The sequence below is a fragment of the Acinonyx jubatus genome, chromosome C2, assembly GCF_027475565.1.
Source record: "Acinonyx jubatus isolate Ajub_Pintada_27869175 chromosome C2, VMU_Ajub_asm_v1.0, whole genome shotgun sequence".
Classification (NCBI taxonomy): domain Eukaryota; kingdom Metazoa; phylum Chordata; class Mammalia; order Carnivora; family Felidae; genus Acinonyx; species Acinonyx jubatus.
This window is the reverse complement of record NC_069384.1, coordinates 70,035,667-70,050,663: the sequence shown is the minus strand read 5'-3', so window position 1 is coordinate 70,050,663 and position 14,997 is coordinate 70,035,667. Positions and strand designations below refer to the sequence as shown.

At 37.3% G+C, this 14,997-nt stretch overlaps 1 protein-coding gene across 16 annotated transcripts in view; it reads left to right on the top strand.

Moving 5' to 3' along the window:
* LMLN (leishmanolysin like peptidase) overlaps positions 1–14,997 on the top strand; it is a 137,782-nt gene that overhangs the window by 44,234 nt on the left and 78,551 nt on the right. For 14 of the 16 annotated variants that reach the window (XR_008297715.1, XR_008297718.1, XR_008297714.1 and 11 more), the window contains exons 12-14: positions 7,978–8,088; positions 12,863–12,995; positions 14,164–14,323. Coding sequence is in view for 7 of the 16 variants with exons in the window: in XM_053220976.1 (XP_053076951.1) it covers positions 7,978–8,088; positions 12,863–12,995; positions 14,164–14,323 (404 nt within the window). In the remaining 9 variants the exon portion in view is untranslated. The remainder of the gene's footprint in view (positions 1–7,977; positions 8,089–12,862; positions 12,996–14,163; positions 14,324–14,997) is intronic. The other 2 variants (XR_008297716.1, XR_008297717.1) reach the window with 1 other exon arrangement.

Below are 14,997 nucleotides of genomic sequence, written 5' to 3'. Positions count from 1 at the left end.
GCACCAAGAAGCATAAAATACCTAGGAATAAATCTAACCAAAGATGTAAAAGATCTGTATGCTGAAAACTATAGAAAGCTTATGAAGGAAATTGAAGAAGATATAAAGAAATGGAAAAACATTCCGTGCTCATGGGTTGGAAGAATAAATATTGTCAAAATGTCAATACTACCCAAAGCTATCTACACATTCAATGCAATCCCAATCAAAATTGCACCAGCATTCTTCTCGAAGCTAGAACAAGCAATCCTAAAATTTATATGGAACCACAAAAGGCCCCGAATGGCCAAAGTAATTTTGAAGAAGAAGACCAAAGCAGGAGGCATCACAATCCCAGACTTTAGCCTCTACTACAAAACTGTAATCACCAAGACAGCATGGTATTGGCACAAAAACAGACACATAGACCAGTGGAATAGAATAGAAACCCCAGAACTAGACCCACAAAAGTATGGCCAACTAATCTTTGACAAAGCAGGAAAGAATATCCAATGGAAAAAAGACAGTCTCTTTAACAAATGGTGCTGGGAGAACTGGACAGCAACATTCAGAAGGTTGAAACTAGACCACTTTCTTACACCATTCACAAAAATAAATGCAAAATGGATAAAGGACCTGAATGTGAGACAGGAAACCATCAAAACCCTAGAGGAGAAAGCAGGAAAAGACCTCTCTGACCTCAGCCGTAGCAATTTCTTACTTGACACATCCCCAAAGGCAAGGAATTAAAAGCAAAAATGAACTACTGGGACTCATGAAGATAAAAAGCTTCTGCACAGCACAGGAAACAATCAACAAAACTAAAAGGCAAGCAACGGAATGGGAAAAGATATTTGCAAATGATGTATTGGACAGAGGGCTGGTATCCAAAGTCTATAAAGAGCTCACCAAACTCCACACCCGAAAAACAAATAACCCAGTGAAGAAATGGGCAGAAAACATGAATAGACACTTCTCTAAAGAAGACATCCAGATGGCCAACAGGCACATGAAAAGATGCTCAACGTCGCTCCTCCTCAGAGAAATACAAATGAAAACCACACTCAGGTATCACCTCACGCCAGTCAGAGTTGCCAAAATGAACAAATCACGAGACTATAGATACTAAAGAGGATGTGGAGAAATGGGAACCCTCTTGCACTGTTGGTGGGAATGCAAACTGGTGCAGCCACTCTGGGAAACAGTGTGGAGGTTCCTCTAAAAATTAAAAATAGACCTACCCTATGACCCAGCAGTAACACTGCTAGGAATTTACCCAAGGGATACAGGAGTACTGGTGCATAGGGGCACTTGTACCCCAATGTTTATAGCAACACTCTCAACAAAAGCGAAATTGTGGAAAGAGCCTACATGTCCATCAACTGATGAATGGATTAAGAAATTGTGGTTTATATACACAATGGAGTACTACGTGCAATGAGAAAGAATGAAATATGGCCCTTTGTAGCAACATGGATGGAACTGGAGAGTGTGATGCTAAGTGAAATAAGCCATACAGAGAAAGACAGATACCATATGTTTTCACTCTTATGTGGATCCTGAGAAACTTAACAGAAACCCATGGGGGAGGGGAAGGAAAAAAACAAAAGAGGTTAGAGTGGGAGAGAGCCAAAGCATAAGAGACTCTTAAAAACTGAGAACAAACTGAGGGTTGATGGGGGATGGGAGGGAGAGGAGGGTAGGTGATGGGTATTGAAGAGGGCATCTTTTGGGATGAGCACTGGGTGTTGTATGGAAACCAATTTGACAATAAATTTCATACATTAAAAAAAAAAGATACTCATAGGTTACACAAACACTCTGGAGCGTGAGAGTCACTAATGAAATCATGGCACTGGCAAATTGTATAGCACTTTTCCTTTTTCTGGGGCAACACAATAACAAAATGGGCTAGATGTTTCTAAATATCTGGCAATATTTAAAGTTAAAGACATGGAAATTAATTTTTATCCTTAAGACTTCATTGTAGATTAACTAAGTTGTTTCAGTAGAAAACTTTTTTATTTATCCATCCAGAAACCTGGGAATCATCCTTGAAAACTTCCTCCCCCCACCTCTCACATCCATCCTGACCTGAGCCAAAATCGAGAGTCGGACGCTTAACCAACTGAGCCATCCAGATGCCTCAGGGACATAGTTTTTGAGGGGTGATGTAAATGTTCTAAAATTAGATATAGGTATGCCTTAGAGAAATATCAGGTTTGGCTGCAGACCACTGCAATAAAGCAAGTCAAATGAATTTTTTTGTTTCCTAGTGCATATAAAAGTTATGTTTATACTATACCACACTCTGTTAAGTGTGCAGTAGCATTATGTCTAATAAAAACAATGTACATACCATTTTTGTTTTTTTTAAAGTTATCTCTACACCCAACATGGGGCTTGAATTTGCCACCCCAGGATCAAGAGTGCATGCTCTACTCTATTCTACTCACTGAGCCAACCAGGTACCCCACGATGTACATACCGTAATTTGAAAATAGTTTATTGGGGTGCCTGGGTGGCTCAGTTGGTTAAGCGTCTGACTTCAGCTTCAGGTCATGATCTTACAGTTCATGGGTTCAAGCCCCCCCACTGGGCTCTGCACAGGGGTGCGGAGTCTGCTTGGGATTCTCCCTTTCTCTCTGCCCCTACCCCGCTCACACTTTCTTTCTCTCTCGCTCTCTCTTTCTCAAGATAAATAAGTAAACTTAAAAAAATAAATAAATAAAAATAAAAATACTTTATTGCTGGGGCACCTGGGTGGCTCAATTGGTTAAGTGTCTGACTCTGAGTTTTGGCTCAGGTCATGATCTTAACGGTTCGTGGGTTCAAGCCCCATGTCCAGCTCTGCACTGGCAGAGCTGGCTTAGGATTCTCTCTCTCTCTCTCTCTCTCTCTCTCTCTCTCTCTCTCTCTGTCTCTCTCCCACTCATGCTCTCCCCCTCTCTCTTTTTGACTCAAAAATAAATGAATAAAGTTAAAAAAAATACATTATTGGTAAAAAACAAATACACACAAAAAGCTTTATTGCCCAATATGCTAATCATGAACTGAACTTTCTGCAAGTCCTAGTCATTTTTGCTCATGGAAGGTCTTGCATTGATGTTGATGACTGCTGGCCGACAAGGGTGGTGGGTGCTAAAGGTTGGGGTGGCTGTAGCAATTTCTTAAAATATGACAACAATGACATTTGCCACATCAATTGACTCTTCCTTTCACAAATGATTTCTCTGTAGCATGTGATGTTGTATGATAGCATTTTGCCCACAGAACTTCTTTCAAAGTTGGAGTCAACTCTCTCAAACCCCACTGCTCTTCCTCAACTAAGTTTAGGTAATACTCTAAATCCTTTGCTGTCATTTCAACAATCTTCACAGCATCTTCACCAGGAGTACTTTCCACCTCAGGAAACCACTCTCTTTGCTCATGCATAAGAAGCAGCTTCTTTCTCATCCATTCAAGTTTTATCAAGAGGTTGCAGCAATCAGTCCCATATTCAGGCTCCACTTCTGATTCTGGTTCTCTTGCCATTTCTACCACATCTGCAGTTCCTTCCTGCACTGGAATCTTGAGCCCTCAAAGTCATCCATGAGGGTTGGAATCAACTTCTTCCAAACTCCTGTTGATGTTGCTATTTTGACCTCTTCCCATGACTCACAAATTTGCTTAATGGCGTCTAGAATGGTGAACCCTTCCCAGAAGGTTTTCACTTACTTTGCTCAGATCCATCAGAGGAATCACTATCTATGGCAGCCATAGCCTTGTTAGGTATATTCCTTATATAATAAGACTCGAAAGTCAAAATTACTCCTTGCTCTGTGGGCTGTGGATTGGATGCTGTGTTAGCAGGTATGAAAACAGCATGAATCTCATCCATTTCCATCAGAGCTCTTGGGTGACCAGGTGCATTGACAATGAGCAGTAATATTTTAAAAGGAATCTTTTTTTTCTGGACAGTAATCTCAACAGTGGGCTTAAAATATTCAGTAAACCATGTTGCAAACAGATGTGCTGTCATCTAGGCTTTGTTGTTCCGCTTACAGAGCATGGACAGAGGAGGTTTGGTGTGATTCTTAAGAGCCCAAGGATTTTCAGAATGGCAAATGAGCACTTCGTTCACCATTCAACTTCAGGTCACCAGCTTCATCAGCCCCTAATAAGAGAGTCAGCCTGTCCTCGGAACCTTTGAAGCCAGGCATTGGCTTCTCTTTTCTAGCTATGAAAGTCCTAGGTGGCATCTTCTTCCAGTAGAAGGCTGTCTAGTCTACACTGAAAATCTGTTGTTTAGTGTAGCTGCTTCCATTAATTACCTGAACTAGATCTTCTGGATAACTCGTTACAGCTTCTGTATCGGCACCTGCTGCTTTATCTAATGCTTTTATGTTATGGAGATGGCTTCTTTCCTTAAGCCTCATGAACCAACTTCTGCTAAGTTCCAGCTTTTCTTCTGCAGCTTCCTCACCTCTCTCAGCCTTCACAGAATTGAAGAGTTAGGGCCTTGCTCTGGATTAGGTTTTGACTTAAGGGAATGTTGTGGCTGGTTTGATCTTCTGTGCAGACTACTCAGACCTTCTCCGTTATCAGCAATAAGGCTATTTCACTTTCTTTATCATTTGTGTATTCACTGGAATATCACTTTTCATTTCCTTCAAGAACTTTTCCTTTGCATTCACAACTTGGCTAACTAACTGTCTAACACATGTTGTGTCTCAGGGAATAGGGAGGCCTGAGAAAAGGGGAAAAGGGAACAGTCGGTGGAGCAGTCACAATATACACAATATTTATTGTTGTCATAGGGGTGTGGTGTCTGGCACAATTACAACGGTAACATCAAACACTGATCACAGATCACTTACAAATATAATAATGGAAAAGTTTGAAGTATTGTGAGTAACAGTGTGACGCAAAGACATGAAGTTAGCAAATCCTGTTGGAAACATGGTGTCCATAGACTTGCTTAATACAAAATTGCCACAAACCTTTAATTTGTAAGAAAAAAATGACAGTATCCGCATAGTGTAATAAAGTGGAATGTAATAAAATGATGTATGCCTGTAGTGGTAATTGATGTACAACCCTGCAAATATACTAAAAAGATTGAATGACAAAAATTATAAGGGTGAATTTTATAGGATATAAACTGTGTCTCAATTTCTTTTATAAAGCATACTGACATTGAAGCCAGAACCCTAGATTCAAATCCCATTTTTTGCCACTCAGTTGCTATATCTTTCCCTCAGTTCTTTTGTCTGTAAAATGAGGATGAAAAGCAATACCTACCTCATAGAGTTTTGTGAGGCTTTCATGAGTTGATATATGTCAAGTCCTTAGTATACTTAATGTTTGGCATACTCTAAGTGCCAACTGAGGTATTAGCTATTATATACAAAACTGAACCAAAGTTGATAGAACAATATTTACCCTACTACCAACTACCACCATCCTTTTTTTTTCTATTCTGTTAATTTTAATTTTTTTTTAAATGTTTATTTAGTTTTGAGAGAGAGAGTGTGAGCAGGGGAGGAGCAGAGAGAGGGAGACACAGAATCTGAAGCAGGCACCAGGCCTGTCAGCACACAGCCCGAAGCGGGGCTTGAACTCATGGACCACGAGATCATGACCTGAGCTGAAGTCGGACACTTAACCGACTGAGCCATCCAGCGCCCCTCTATTCTGTTAATTTTAAAAGAAAGAGAAATAAATGTTAAGGTAGAGTAAATTGATTTCAGAACCCTCTGTTGCCACTAAGAAACTGTTTCTAGTGCTTCCCCTGCTCCCTCAGCTGACATGTGCTCCTCCTTTGGGTTTAGCTTAAAGTTGCTTCCTGAAGCAAATCTTTCCTGATTTCCCAGACTAATTTAGATTTCCCTGTTAATGTGCTGCTATTAGCACCCTATATTTAACGTCTGTGGCACTCATCCCAGTTGTAAGTTGTTAAAAATATCTGTCTTCCAGGGCACCTGGGTGGCTCAGTTGGTTAAGCATCTAACTCTTGGGGCGCCTGGGTAGCTCAGTCGGTTAAGCATCCAACTTCAGCTCAGGTCATGATCTCGCGGTCTGTGAGTTCGAGCCCCGCGTCAGGCTCTGTGCTGACAGCTCAGAGCCTGGAGCCTGTTTCAAATTCTGTGTCTCCCTCTCTCTCTGACCCTCCCCTGTTCATGCTGTCTCTCCCTGTCTCAAAAATAAATAAAAGTTAAAAAAAAAATTAAGCATGTAACTCTTAATTTCAGCTCAGGTCATGATCTCGCAGTTGTGCAATTGAGCCCTATGTCAGGCTCTGCACTGGGCATGGAGCCTGCTTGAGATTCTCTGTCTCCCCCTGCCACTCCCCCTCAATAAAATAAAATAAAAATAAAATAAAATATCTGTCTTCCCCCTAGATTATAATCTTCATGAGAACAAAAACTGTCTTTTTATTCAGTGGTGTAGCCTTATCATTAAACAAAGTGCTTACCATATAAGAAGTGCTTCATAACTGTTCAGTCATAGCTTAAAAAGAGCTGCAAAGAAGGTATCATGAAGGTGTCAAGAAATGTAGCTGGAGTGCCCAGCTGATGTTAGAGCAACATAGGGCCAATGCTATGCTCTGTACTCAACGTATACTAGATATGGTAATTCCCAAGGGAATCTTATTATTTTATATTTTACCCAGAGGGAGAAGGACTGCCTAACCTAGGCACTGCTAAAATAATTCCTAGTGTGCAGTACTGGGGTCATCTGTTACTATCTGGACAACTTGACCTGCTATGATACCAAGTTAGCTAGTTAATATAAGTCACATCATAGCTGCAGAGGTTGCAGGCATTTTGGTATTCATGTCTTTAGTTTCTCTCTGAGACAGTTCTGTTCTTTGAAAAAACGAGAAGGATTTGAAGATCCGTATCATGTATTCCTACTTCTGTTTGATTTTGTGGAAAAGTGGCTGGGATGGAGGGAATAATTCTTGTCATTCCCTCAGCCTTTGCGCCTTGTGTTTTTATTTAATGTTTCAGTAATGCTAAAGGGCCGAGATGTAATACCAAATGTAAGAAACTATTTTGTATAATTTTATAATTTTTATAAACTAATCTTGTTTAATCTTAATAGAATAAAGAAGAAGGGTACCTGGGTGGCTCAGTCGTTTAAGCATCTGACTCTTGGTCTGGGCTCAGGTCATGATCTCATGGTTCATGAGTTTGGGCCCCACACCAAGCTCTGTGCTGATGACATGGTGCCTGCTTGGGATATTCTCTCTCCCCCTTTCTCTCTGCACCTCTCCTGCTTGTGCTCCTGAGCACTCTCTCTTGCTCGCTCGCTCGCTCGCTCTCTCTCTCTCTCAAAATAAATAAACTTTAAAAAAAAAAGAAGGAAGAAGAAAAACTGTTAAGTAGGCTCCTTGCCTTTGATTAAATTTGCCAGGAAATCAAATTGATGTGGGTTGTTTTTTCTGAAATTAGAACATTTTTAAGGTATTAGACATAGTATTCATATGTCTCATAATAGTGTAATTTTTAGTCACAGGCAGACCCTATATTGATAGAATATCACAAATCAAGGTCAGAGAAGAAGAAACTAGGACCAACTGAATCAGATTAGGTAAAGGCTGTCCAACTAATAATTCTCCTATTTCTTCCTAAGTTTATTCTCTTGTATTTTCTCTCATTCTGTTTTTGTTTCTTTGGCCCTTGATCTCTCTGTCTCACACCTTAACCACTTTCTTTCTACTTGGTGACTTCTGTCATCTTTGAAAATTACAGTGACAGCACATTTTGGTTTTGATTTTGTTTTTTTTTTTTTTTTTTTCAAATGTGAAAGTACCCTCACCAGAAGACAAGTTTCCCAATCCTATGGTATGGTGAGTCTGTGCAGCAGTTCCTGTGCACCAAGGGCTTTGTTTGTAAATGTTCTTTGTCTTGAGGTCTTGGTTTGTTCATTGCTGAGATTTGTAATTGGTTTGTTGGAATTGTTTTTAAAATGACAATAATAAAAAATGCTTTATTTGAATTATTTCCACAGTTGGTATAAGGCTAATTACAGCATGGCCGAAAAGTTAGACTGGGGCCGAGGAATGGGCTGTGACTTTGTAAGAAAGAGCTGTAAGTTCTGGATTGACCAGCAGAAACAAAAGTAAGAATGCATTTCCTCATGATATCTTTGATAACACAGTTTATTTTGGATTTGTTCTTTATCCTGAGCCTAAAATGTCACTATTTTGAAAATGTGGCCTAAACAGTTCAATTTCAAAATGTATGGAAGGGACACCTAGGTGGCCCAGTTGATTGAGCATCCAACTTTTGATTTCGGCTGAGGTCATTATTTCACAGGTTCATGGGATTGAGCCCTACACCCAACGCTGCTCTGACATCACAGAGCCTGCTTAGGATTCTCTTTCTCCCTCTCTGTCTGACCTCTCCTCTGATTGTGTAGTCACTCTCTCTCTCTCTCAAAATAAATAAACTTAAAAAAAATGTATAGAAAACTGGGGTGCCTGTGTGGCTTAGTCAGGTGGTCATCCAACTCTTGATTTTAGCACAGGTCATTATCTCACTGTTTGTGGGTTTGAGCCCCACATCGGGCTCTGTGTTGACAGCTTAGAGCCTGCTTTGGATTCTCTCTCTCCTTCTCTCTCTTCCCCTCCCCCAGCTCGTGCTTTCTCTCTATTGAAAAATTAATTAATTAATTTTAAAAAATGTATAGAAAGCCATTTCTGGTGCTTCATGGTAATATCAAAATAAATAACTACATTGTTGTTTTAAATCATGTATGAAAGAATCTATGGTGTGGGATCCAGAATCATAAGCATTTCTGTTTAGTTTATAATTAACAAATATGTATATTGCAAAATTTTTGCATATTCTATCATTCTTACTCTTTGGAGAATGCACTCATAAACATAAATGTAACTGTTGATTCAATATACAAAAACATGGAAGGTACGTTCTCAAATCTGGATGAATATCACAATTACCTAGCAAACTTTTAAAAAATACATTCTTCAAGTTTTGGGGATACACACACACACACACACACACACATATATGTGTGTCTTTTTTGTTTTTGTTTTTAATGTAAGCTCTGTGCCCAATGTAGGGCTCAAACTTAGAACCCCAAGAGCCTCAGACTTCACAGACTGAGCCAGCCAGGTGCCCCTATAAATATATTTTTTTAACTTTTTATCTTGAGATCATTATAGAATCACATGTAGTTGTAAAAAAATATGTACAGAGATTCCATGTACACTTTATCCAGTTTTCTTGATGGGTAATATCTTGAAAAAACTATAGTATAACAACACAACCAGGATATTGACATTGATGCAGTCAGATATAGAACATTTCAATTACCACAAGGATATTCCTATTGCCATTTTATAGATGTACACACTTCCCTCCCACTTAGCCCCTCCTAAGCCCCTGGAAACCACTAAGCTGTTCTTCATTTCTATAATTTTGTCATTTCATGAATGATGTATAAATCAATTCATGCTGTATGTAACCTTTTGGTGTTGCCTTTTTTCACCCCACATAATTTTCTGGATTTATCCAGGTTATAGTGTATATCAGTAGTTTGCTCAAGTTAATGGCTGAATAAAATTCCATGATACAGATGTACCACAGTGTGTCTAAACATTTGTATGTTGAAGGATAACAAGGTTGTTTCCAGTTTTGGGCTATTCTGAATAAAGCTGCTGCAAACATTTGTGTACAGGTTTTTATGTGAACATAAATCTTCATTTCTCCAGGATAAATGCCCAAGAGTGCAATTGCTGGGTCATATGGTAGTGACAAGTTTAGTTTTGTAGTAGAAACTGCTGAACTCTTTTCCAGAATGGCTACGTCATATTATATTCTACCAGCAATGTATGAGTGATAATAGTTTCTCTACATCCTCGTCAGCATTTAGTGTTGTGACTGTTTTTTTTATTTTAGTTACTCCAAAAGATAGTAGTGATTATCTTATGTGGTTTTAATATGCATTTCCCTAATGGCTAGTGATGCTGAATATCTTTTCATGTGCTTATTTGATATCTGTCTATCCTCTTGGATGAGGTGTCTCATCACGTCTTAGGGTGATTTTCTAATTGGATTGTTTGCTTTTGTCTTACTGTTGAGAGTTTTTGAGAGTTCTTTATATATTCTAGATACTAGTCCTTTGTTGGAGATGTGGCTTGCACACATTTTCTCCTAATCTGTTGCTTTTCTTTTTATTCTTTTAATAGGGTCTTTTGTAGAGCATAAGTTTTTAACTTTGGTGAAGTCAAAATTATTAATAGGTCCTTTTATGAGTCATGGTTTGAATGTCAAGTCTAAGAACTCAGCGAAGCCCTAGATTCCAAAGACGTTCTTGTATTTTTTTTTTAATGTTAAAGCTTTATGTTCTATATTTTTAGTCTGGGATCCATTTTTAGTTAATTTTTGTATAAAATGGGAGACTTAGGTCAAAGTTCATTTTTTGTGTGTGTGGATGTCCAGTTGTTCCAGCACCATTTGTTGAAAAGGTTATCTTTCTTTCATTGAATTGCTTTCTTCCATTTGTGAAGGAATCAGTTGAGTGTATTTATATGGGTCTATTTCTGTGTTCTCGATTCTGTTCCATTGATCTATGTGTCTGTCACTCCATTAATACTTCACAGTCCTTTATTAGTGTAGCCATACTATATCTTAAATTGGGTAAATGTATTCTTCCCACTTTATTCTTTTTCAAAATCATTTTAGCTGTTCTAGTTCCTGCCTTTCATATAAATTTCAGAATAACCTTGTCTACAAAAAAATCTTGGTAGGATTTTTCTATGAATTGTGTTAAACTTACGTTATCAGTTTTAGGAGAATTGACATCTTTATTGACTTTTTAAATCCATGAACGCAATGAGAAGGGGAAACATTCAACCTTTCGCCATTAAGTATAATGTTAGTTGTAGGTGTTCTGTAGATGCTCCTTTTCAAGTTGAAGTTCCTCTCTATTTCTGTGTTTCTGAGAATTTTTATCACAAATGGATGTTGACTTCTGTCAGGTGTTTTTTCCTGCTTTGGTTGATATAATTATGTGATTTTTTTTAAATCTGTTATTAATATGATGGATTATATTGATTGATTTTCAAATATTAAACCAGCTTTCTATTGCTGGAAAAAGCCCCACTTAGTCATGGTATATAGTTATTTCTGTATATCGCTGAATTCCATGTACTAATATTTATAATGGATTTTTCTGTATATATTCATGAAGAATATATCTTTGTTTCTTTTTTGTACTAAGTATTAATTCAACTTCCTTAATATTTACAGGGCTATTCATATTTACCTATTTCATATTGGATGAATTGTGGTAATTTGTGTTTATTGAAGTATTGGTCCATTTTACCTAAGTTATTAGATTTATGTGTACAGAGTAGTTTGTAGTAGTATCTTACTATCGTTTTAATGTCTGTAAGGTCTGTAGTGAGATCCCATTTCATTCCTGATATTGGTAATTTGCATTTTCTCGGTTTCTTTTTCAGTTTTGCTAGGGTTTGTCAATTTTATTCTTTTTAACTTTTTTTTTTTAATGTTTATTTATTTTTGAGAGAGAGACAGAGTACAAGCTGGGGAGGGGAAGAGAGAGAGGGAGACAGAATCCGAAGCAGGCTCCAGGTTCTGGGCTGTCAGCACAGAGCCCGACGCAGGGCTCATACTATGGACCACAAAATCATTACCTGAGCCAAAGTCGGACGCTTAACCAACTGAGCCACCCAGGCACCCCTGTAAAGATTTTATAAAAGTGGTGGGGACACAGAAATTACACTTATTGAGTAACTTGTGTGTGCTAGGCACTTAGTGCTTTATAGTTGAAGCTCAGGAAAATGAGGTCAACATCAAATAAGCTGGTTTTTGAAACCAAGCCTTCTTGGTTTGGTTTCTAGAGTTCTAGACCTTTGCCTTCCTATTACAGTGTGCTTCTTCAAGTCTACCAGAGACACTGGTAGGTCTTTTACACATTTTATCTCAAGAAGCTATAATTCCCTGAGATGTTTTATTGCTATACTTTGTTAACTTAAATGAAGCAAATATCAATTTTCCTTAAAGTAAATCTAACCTAGGCTTTTCCCCCTTAACAAGCATGTGGAAGAAGAGGAAAAATGGCAGTAATACTATCACAATTTGGCAATCAGTCATAATAGGATTTATATTGTTTAAGAATACTGGAATTTCATTTATAACATTACTATTATGACATTAATATGGTTTGTATTATAATTATCAATAAATTGACCAATTAGAATTATAGGTTGGGGTTTGAAGATTATTTTTACAGAACAGTGTAATAGATTCTGATATCTGGAAAATTATAAGACCTCATTTTCCAAATTGTACTTCCAAGATTAGATTCAACAGAACAGAGCAACTTGTCATAATTAGGAATATTTACACAGTCTTCATTTTGCACATGAAAACAAGATGTCTTGTGAATGTTTTCAGTATAACTGAAACAAAAGTCTTTGAACTAGATCATGCCATAGAAAACAATTCACTCTTTGTAGCTGCAGGGCAGAAAGGGCATCCATCATCTCTGTCTCTTTCTAAGACTCCATTATATTAATTATGAAGATTTGTATTTCTAAGCAGGATCAGGAATTTAATTATTTGTCATTAAACACACAGATCAGGTCTGCAGAACTCCATTTTACTGGAAAAAGTGGAGAAAGATTTAAATATTTTGTTTAATAATGGTGAAGTAACGTTACAAGGCATTTGGCATTAATCTTTTATAACTACATTAAGCATTTCTTTTTACTCTTTGAAAAATAACTTTATAACCTGATTCAGCATTTAGTATTAAGCTATCAAAACATATTGAAATTATAATAGAAAATGGATTTGTTATGTTTTCTTTAGAGTTTGGTACCTTGGTGTTTCTTTGTGTGCAGGAGGCAGATGCTGAGCCCTTTCTGTGACACGCTTAGAAGTAACCCATTGCAGTTAACTTGCCGACAGGACCAGAGAGCAGTTGCTGTGTGTAATTTGCAGAAGTTTTCAAAACCTTTGCCTCAAGAGTACCAGGTAACACTTGTTGGGGCACAGTTTTAGGAATCAACTCAACTTTTTAAAGAGAAGTCTCTATCTTGAATTAGAAGAATGAATTAAGTTTTTCAACTTACCCCCATTGGTTTTCTATAAGTTAGAAAAAAAATTGAGAATTCTTACAATTCTTTAAAAACAATGTGCTAATTAACAATAATTAATATCTAACAATGCCTTGTAGTAATAGAGGCATTTAGAATATTTATTGGATCTATTTTTAAATGTTTTGTATTTTTTTCTAATTGTTTCCTAAGTCTTCATCTTTAATTTCCTCTAACATACACAGAAAACAAGGTTCTTTAAAGAGAATAACTGAGGTACTCTATTCCAATTCATTACAAGTCTTAGAAGTTCTACTTTAGGAAAGGTTTGACTCATGGGATCTAAAAGGTGAAGGAAATGGTCCTACATATTCAGTCTGAATCTCTGATTTGACCTGTAAATTTTTTGTTGCAATAGCCATCTCTAAAACTCTTTAGTTCTGCCTGCCATTTACAAAGGACCCTGCAGTCAGAAGGAGTATCTCAGAAGATGATTTAAAATGATTGCTGCTAAATGTTGAGCTTTCCTGCATATGTTCATGATGCCACTGAATGCTTCAGACATCATCATAAGATGGCAACTCTATTTCTAGGCATAGGAATATAATTCAGTGAGTTAGTGTACATGTGAAATCTTTAAAATTTATCTGGAGCCTTGTTCCTTTGGTGTTCCAAGTGTTTTATAGGTATGATCTCATTCATATTCTCACAGTTTTATTTTTTCAAGTTTCTCAAAACAACACGTAAATTAAGTCTTCTGATAATACTTTAAGTGCATTATATTTAAAATATGTTAATTCTCTGGATTAGTATGTGTTTTGTCACCTCATAAAACTCTTCCTATTCATCCTTTTAAAAACATTAGTCAAATTTGTCATCTAATAAAAAACATAGACTAATTTACTTACCTTGCTTTTTCTAAAACTACAACAACCTTGAAATATCCCTCAGGTAGAATATGTTCTTTATGTTCTATGACATATGAAGAAAAGTACAGTAATATCTTTTTTTGTATTATACAGCATTAGAGGGTTGCTACAAATTGCCTGTTTGATTATATAGAATGTTTCTTACTTTCCTGTCTTCCTAATAATTTTTTTTTGTAGTACTTCGACAAACTAAGTGGAATACCTGCAGAAGACTTGCCTTATTATGGTGGTTCAGTAGAAATTGCTGACTACTGCCCTTTCAGTCAGGAATTCAGTTGGCATTTAAGTGGTGAATATCAGCGCAGCTCAGATTGTAGGATATTGGAAAATCAACCAGGTTAGTAGTATAGTGAAATGAAATGTTATATACATATTAAAATAACATATCAGCAATATAAAATAGGGATTAAGGACATAGACCCAGGAGCCAGACTGTCTGAATTTGTATTGTGGTTCCACTGGTATCCATTTGTGAAGTAACTTAACTTCTCTGTGCCTCAGTTTCTTCCCTGTACAAAAGAGATAGTAGTACCTGTCTTACAGAGTTGCTGTGAGAACTAATAAATGAATTCACATAGTAAATGCTTCGAACTATGACATATAACAAGGGTTGTTAGACTTGCACATGTGTGCATGCGCTACTTTTTTGTTACACCTTATATCTGCATGATATTTCATTTGCAGAGCACTTTCATTTTTATCATTTTATTCTTCTACAAACCTGATGAGGGGTGCCTGGGTGGCTCAGTCAGTTAAGCGTCCGACTTTGGCTCAGGTCATGATCTTGTGGTTCATAAGTTCAAGCCCCACATCAGGCTCTGTGCTGACAGCTCAGAGCCTGGAGCTTGCTTCCGATTCTGTGTCTTTGTCTCTATTCCTCTTCAGCTCACATTCTGTCTCTCTCTCTCTCAAAAATAAATAAAGATTAAAATTTTTTTTAAAAACCTGATAGAGAAGATATTATTCAATTTCACAGGTAAATGAAGAGACACTAAATAATATAATTAATTG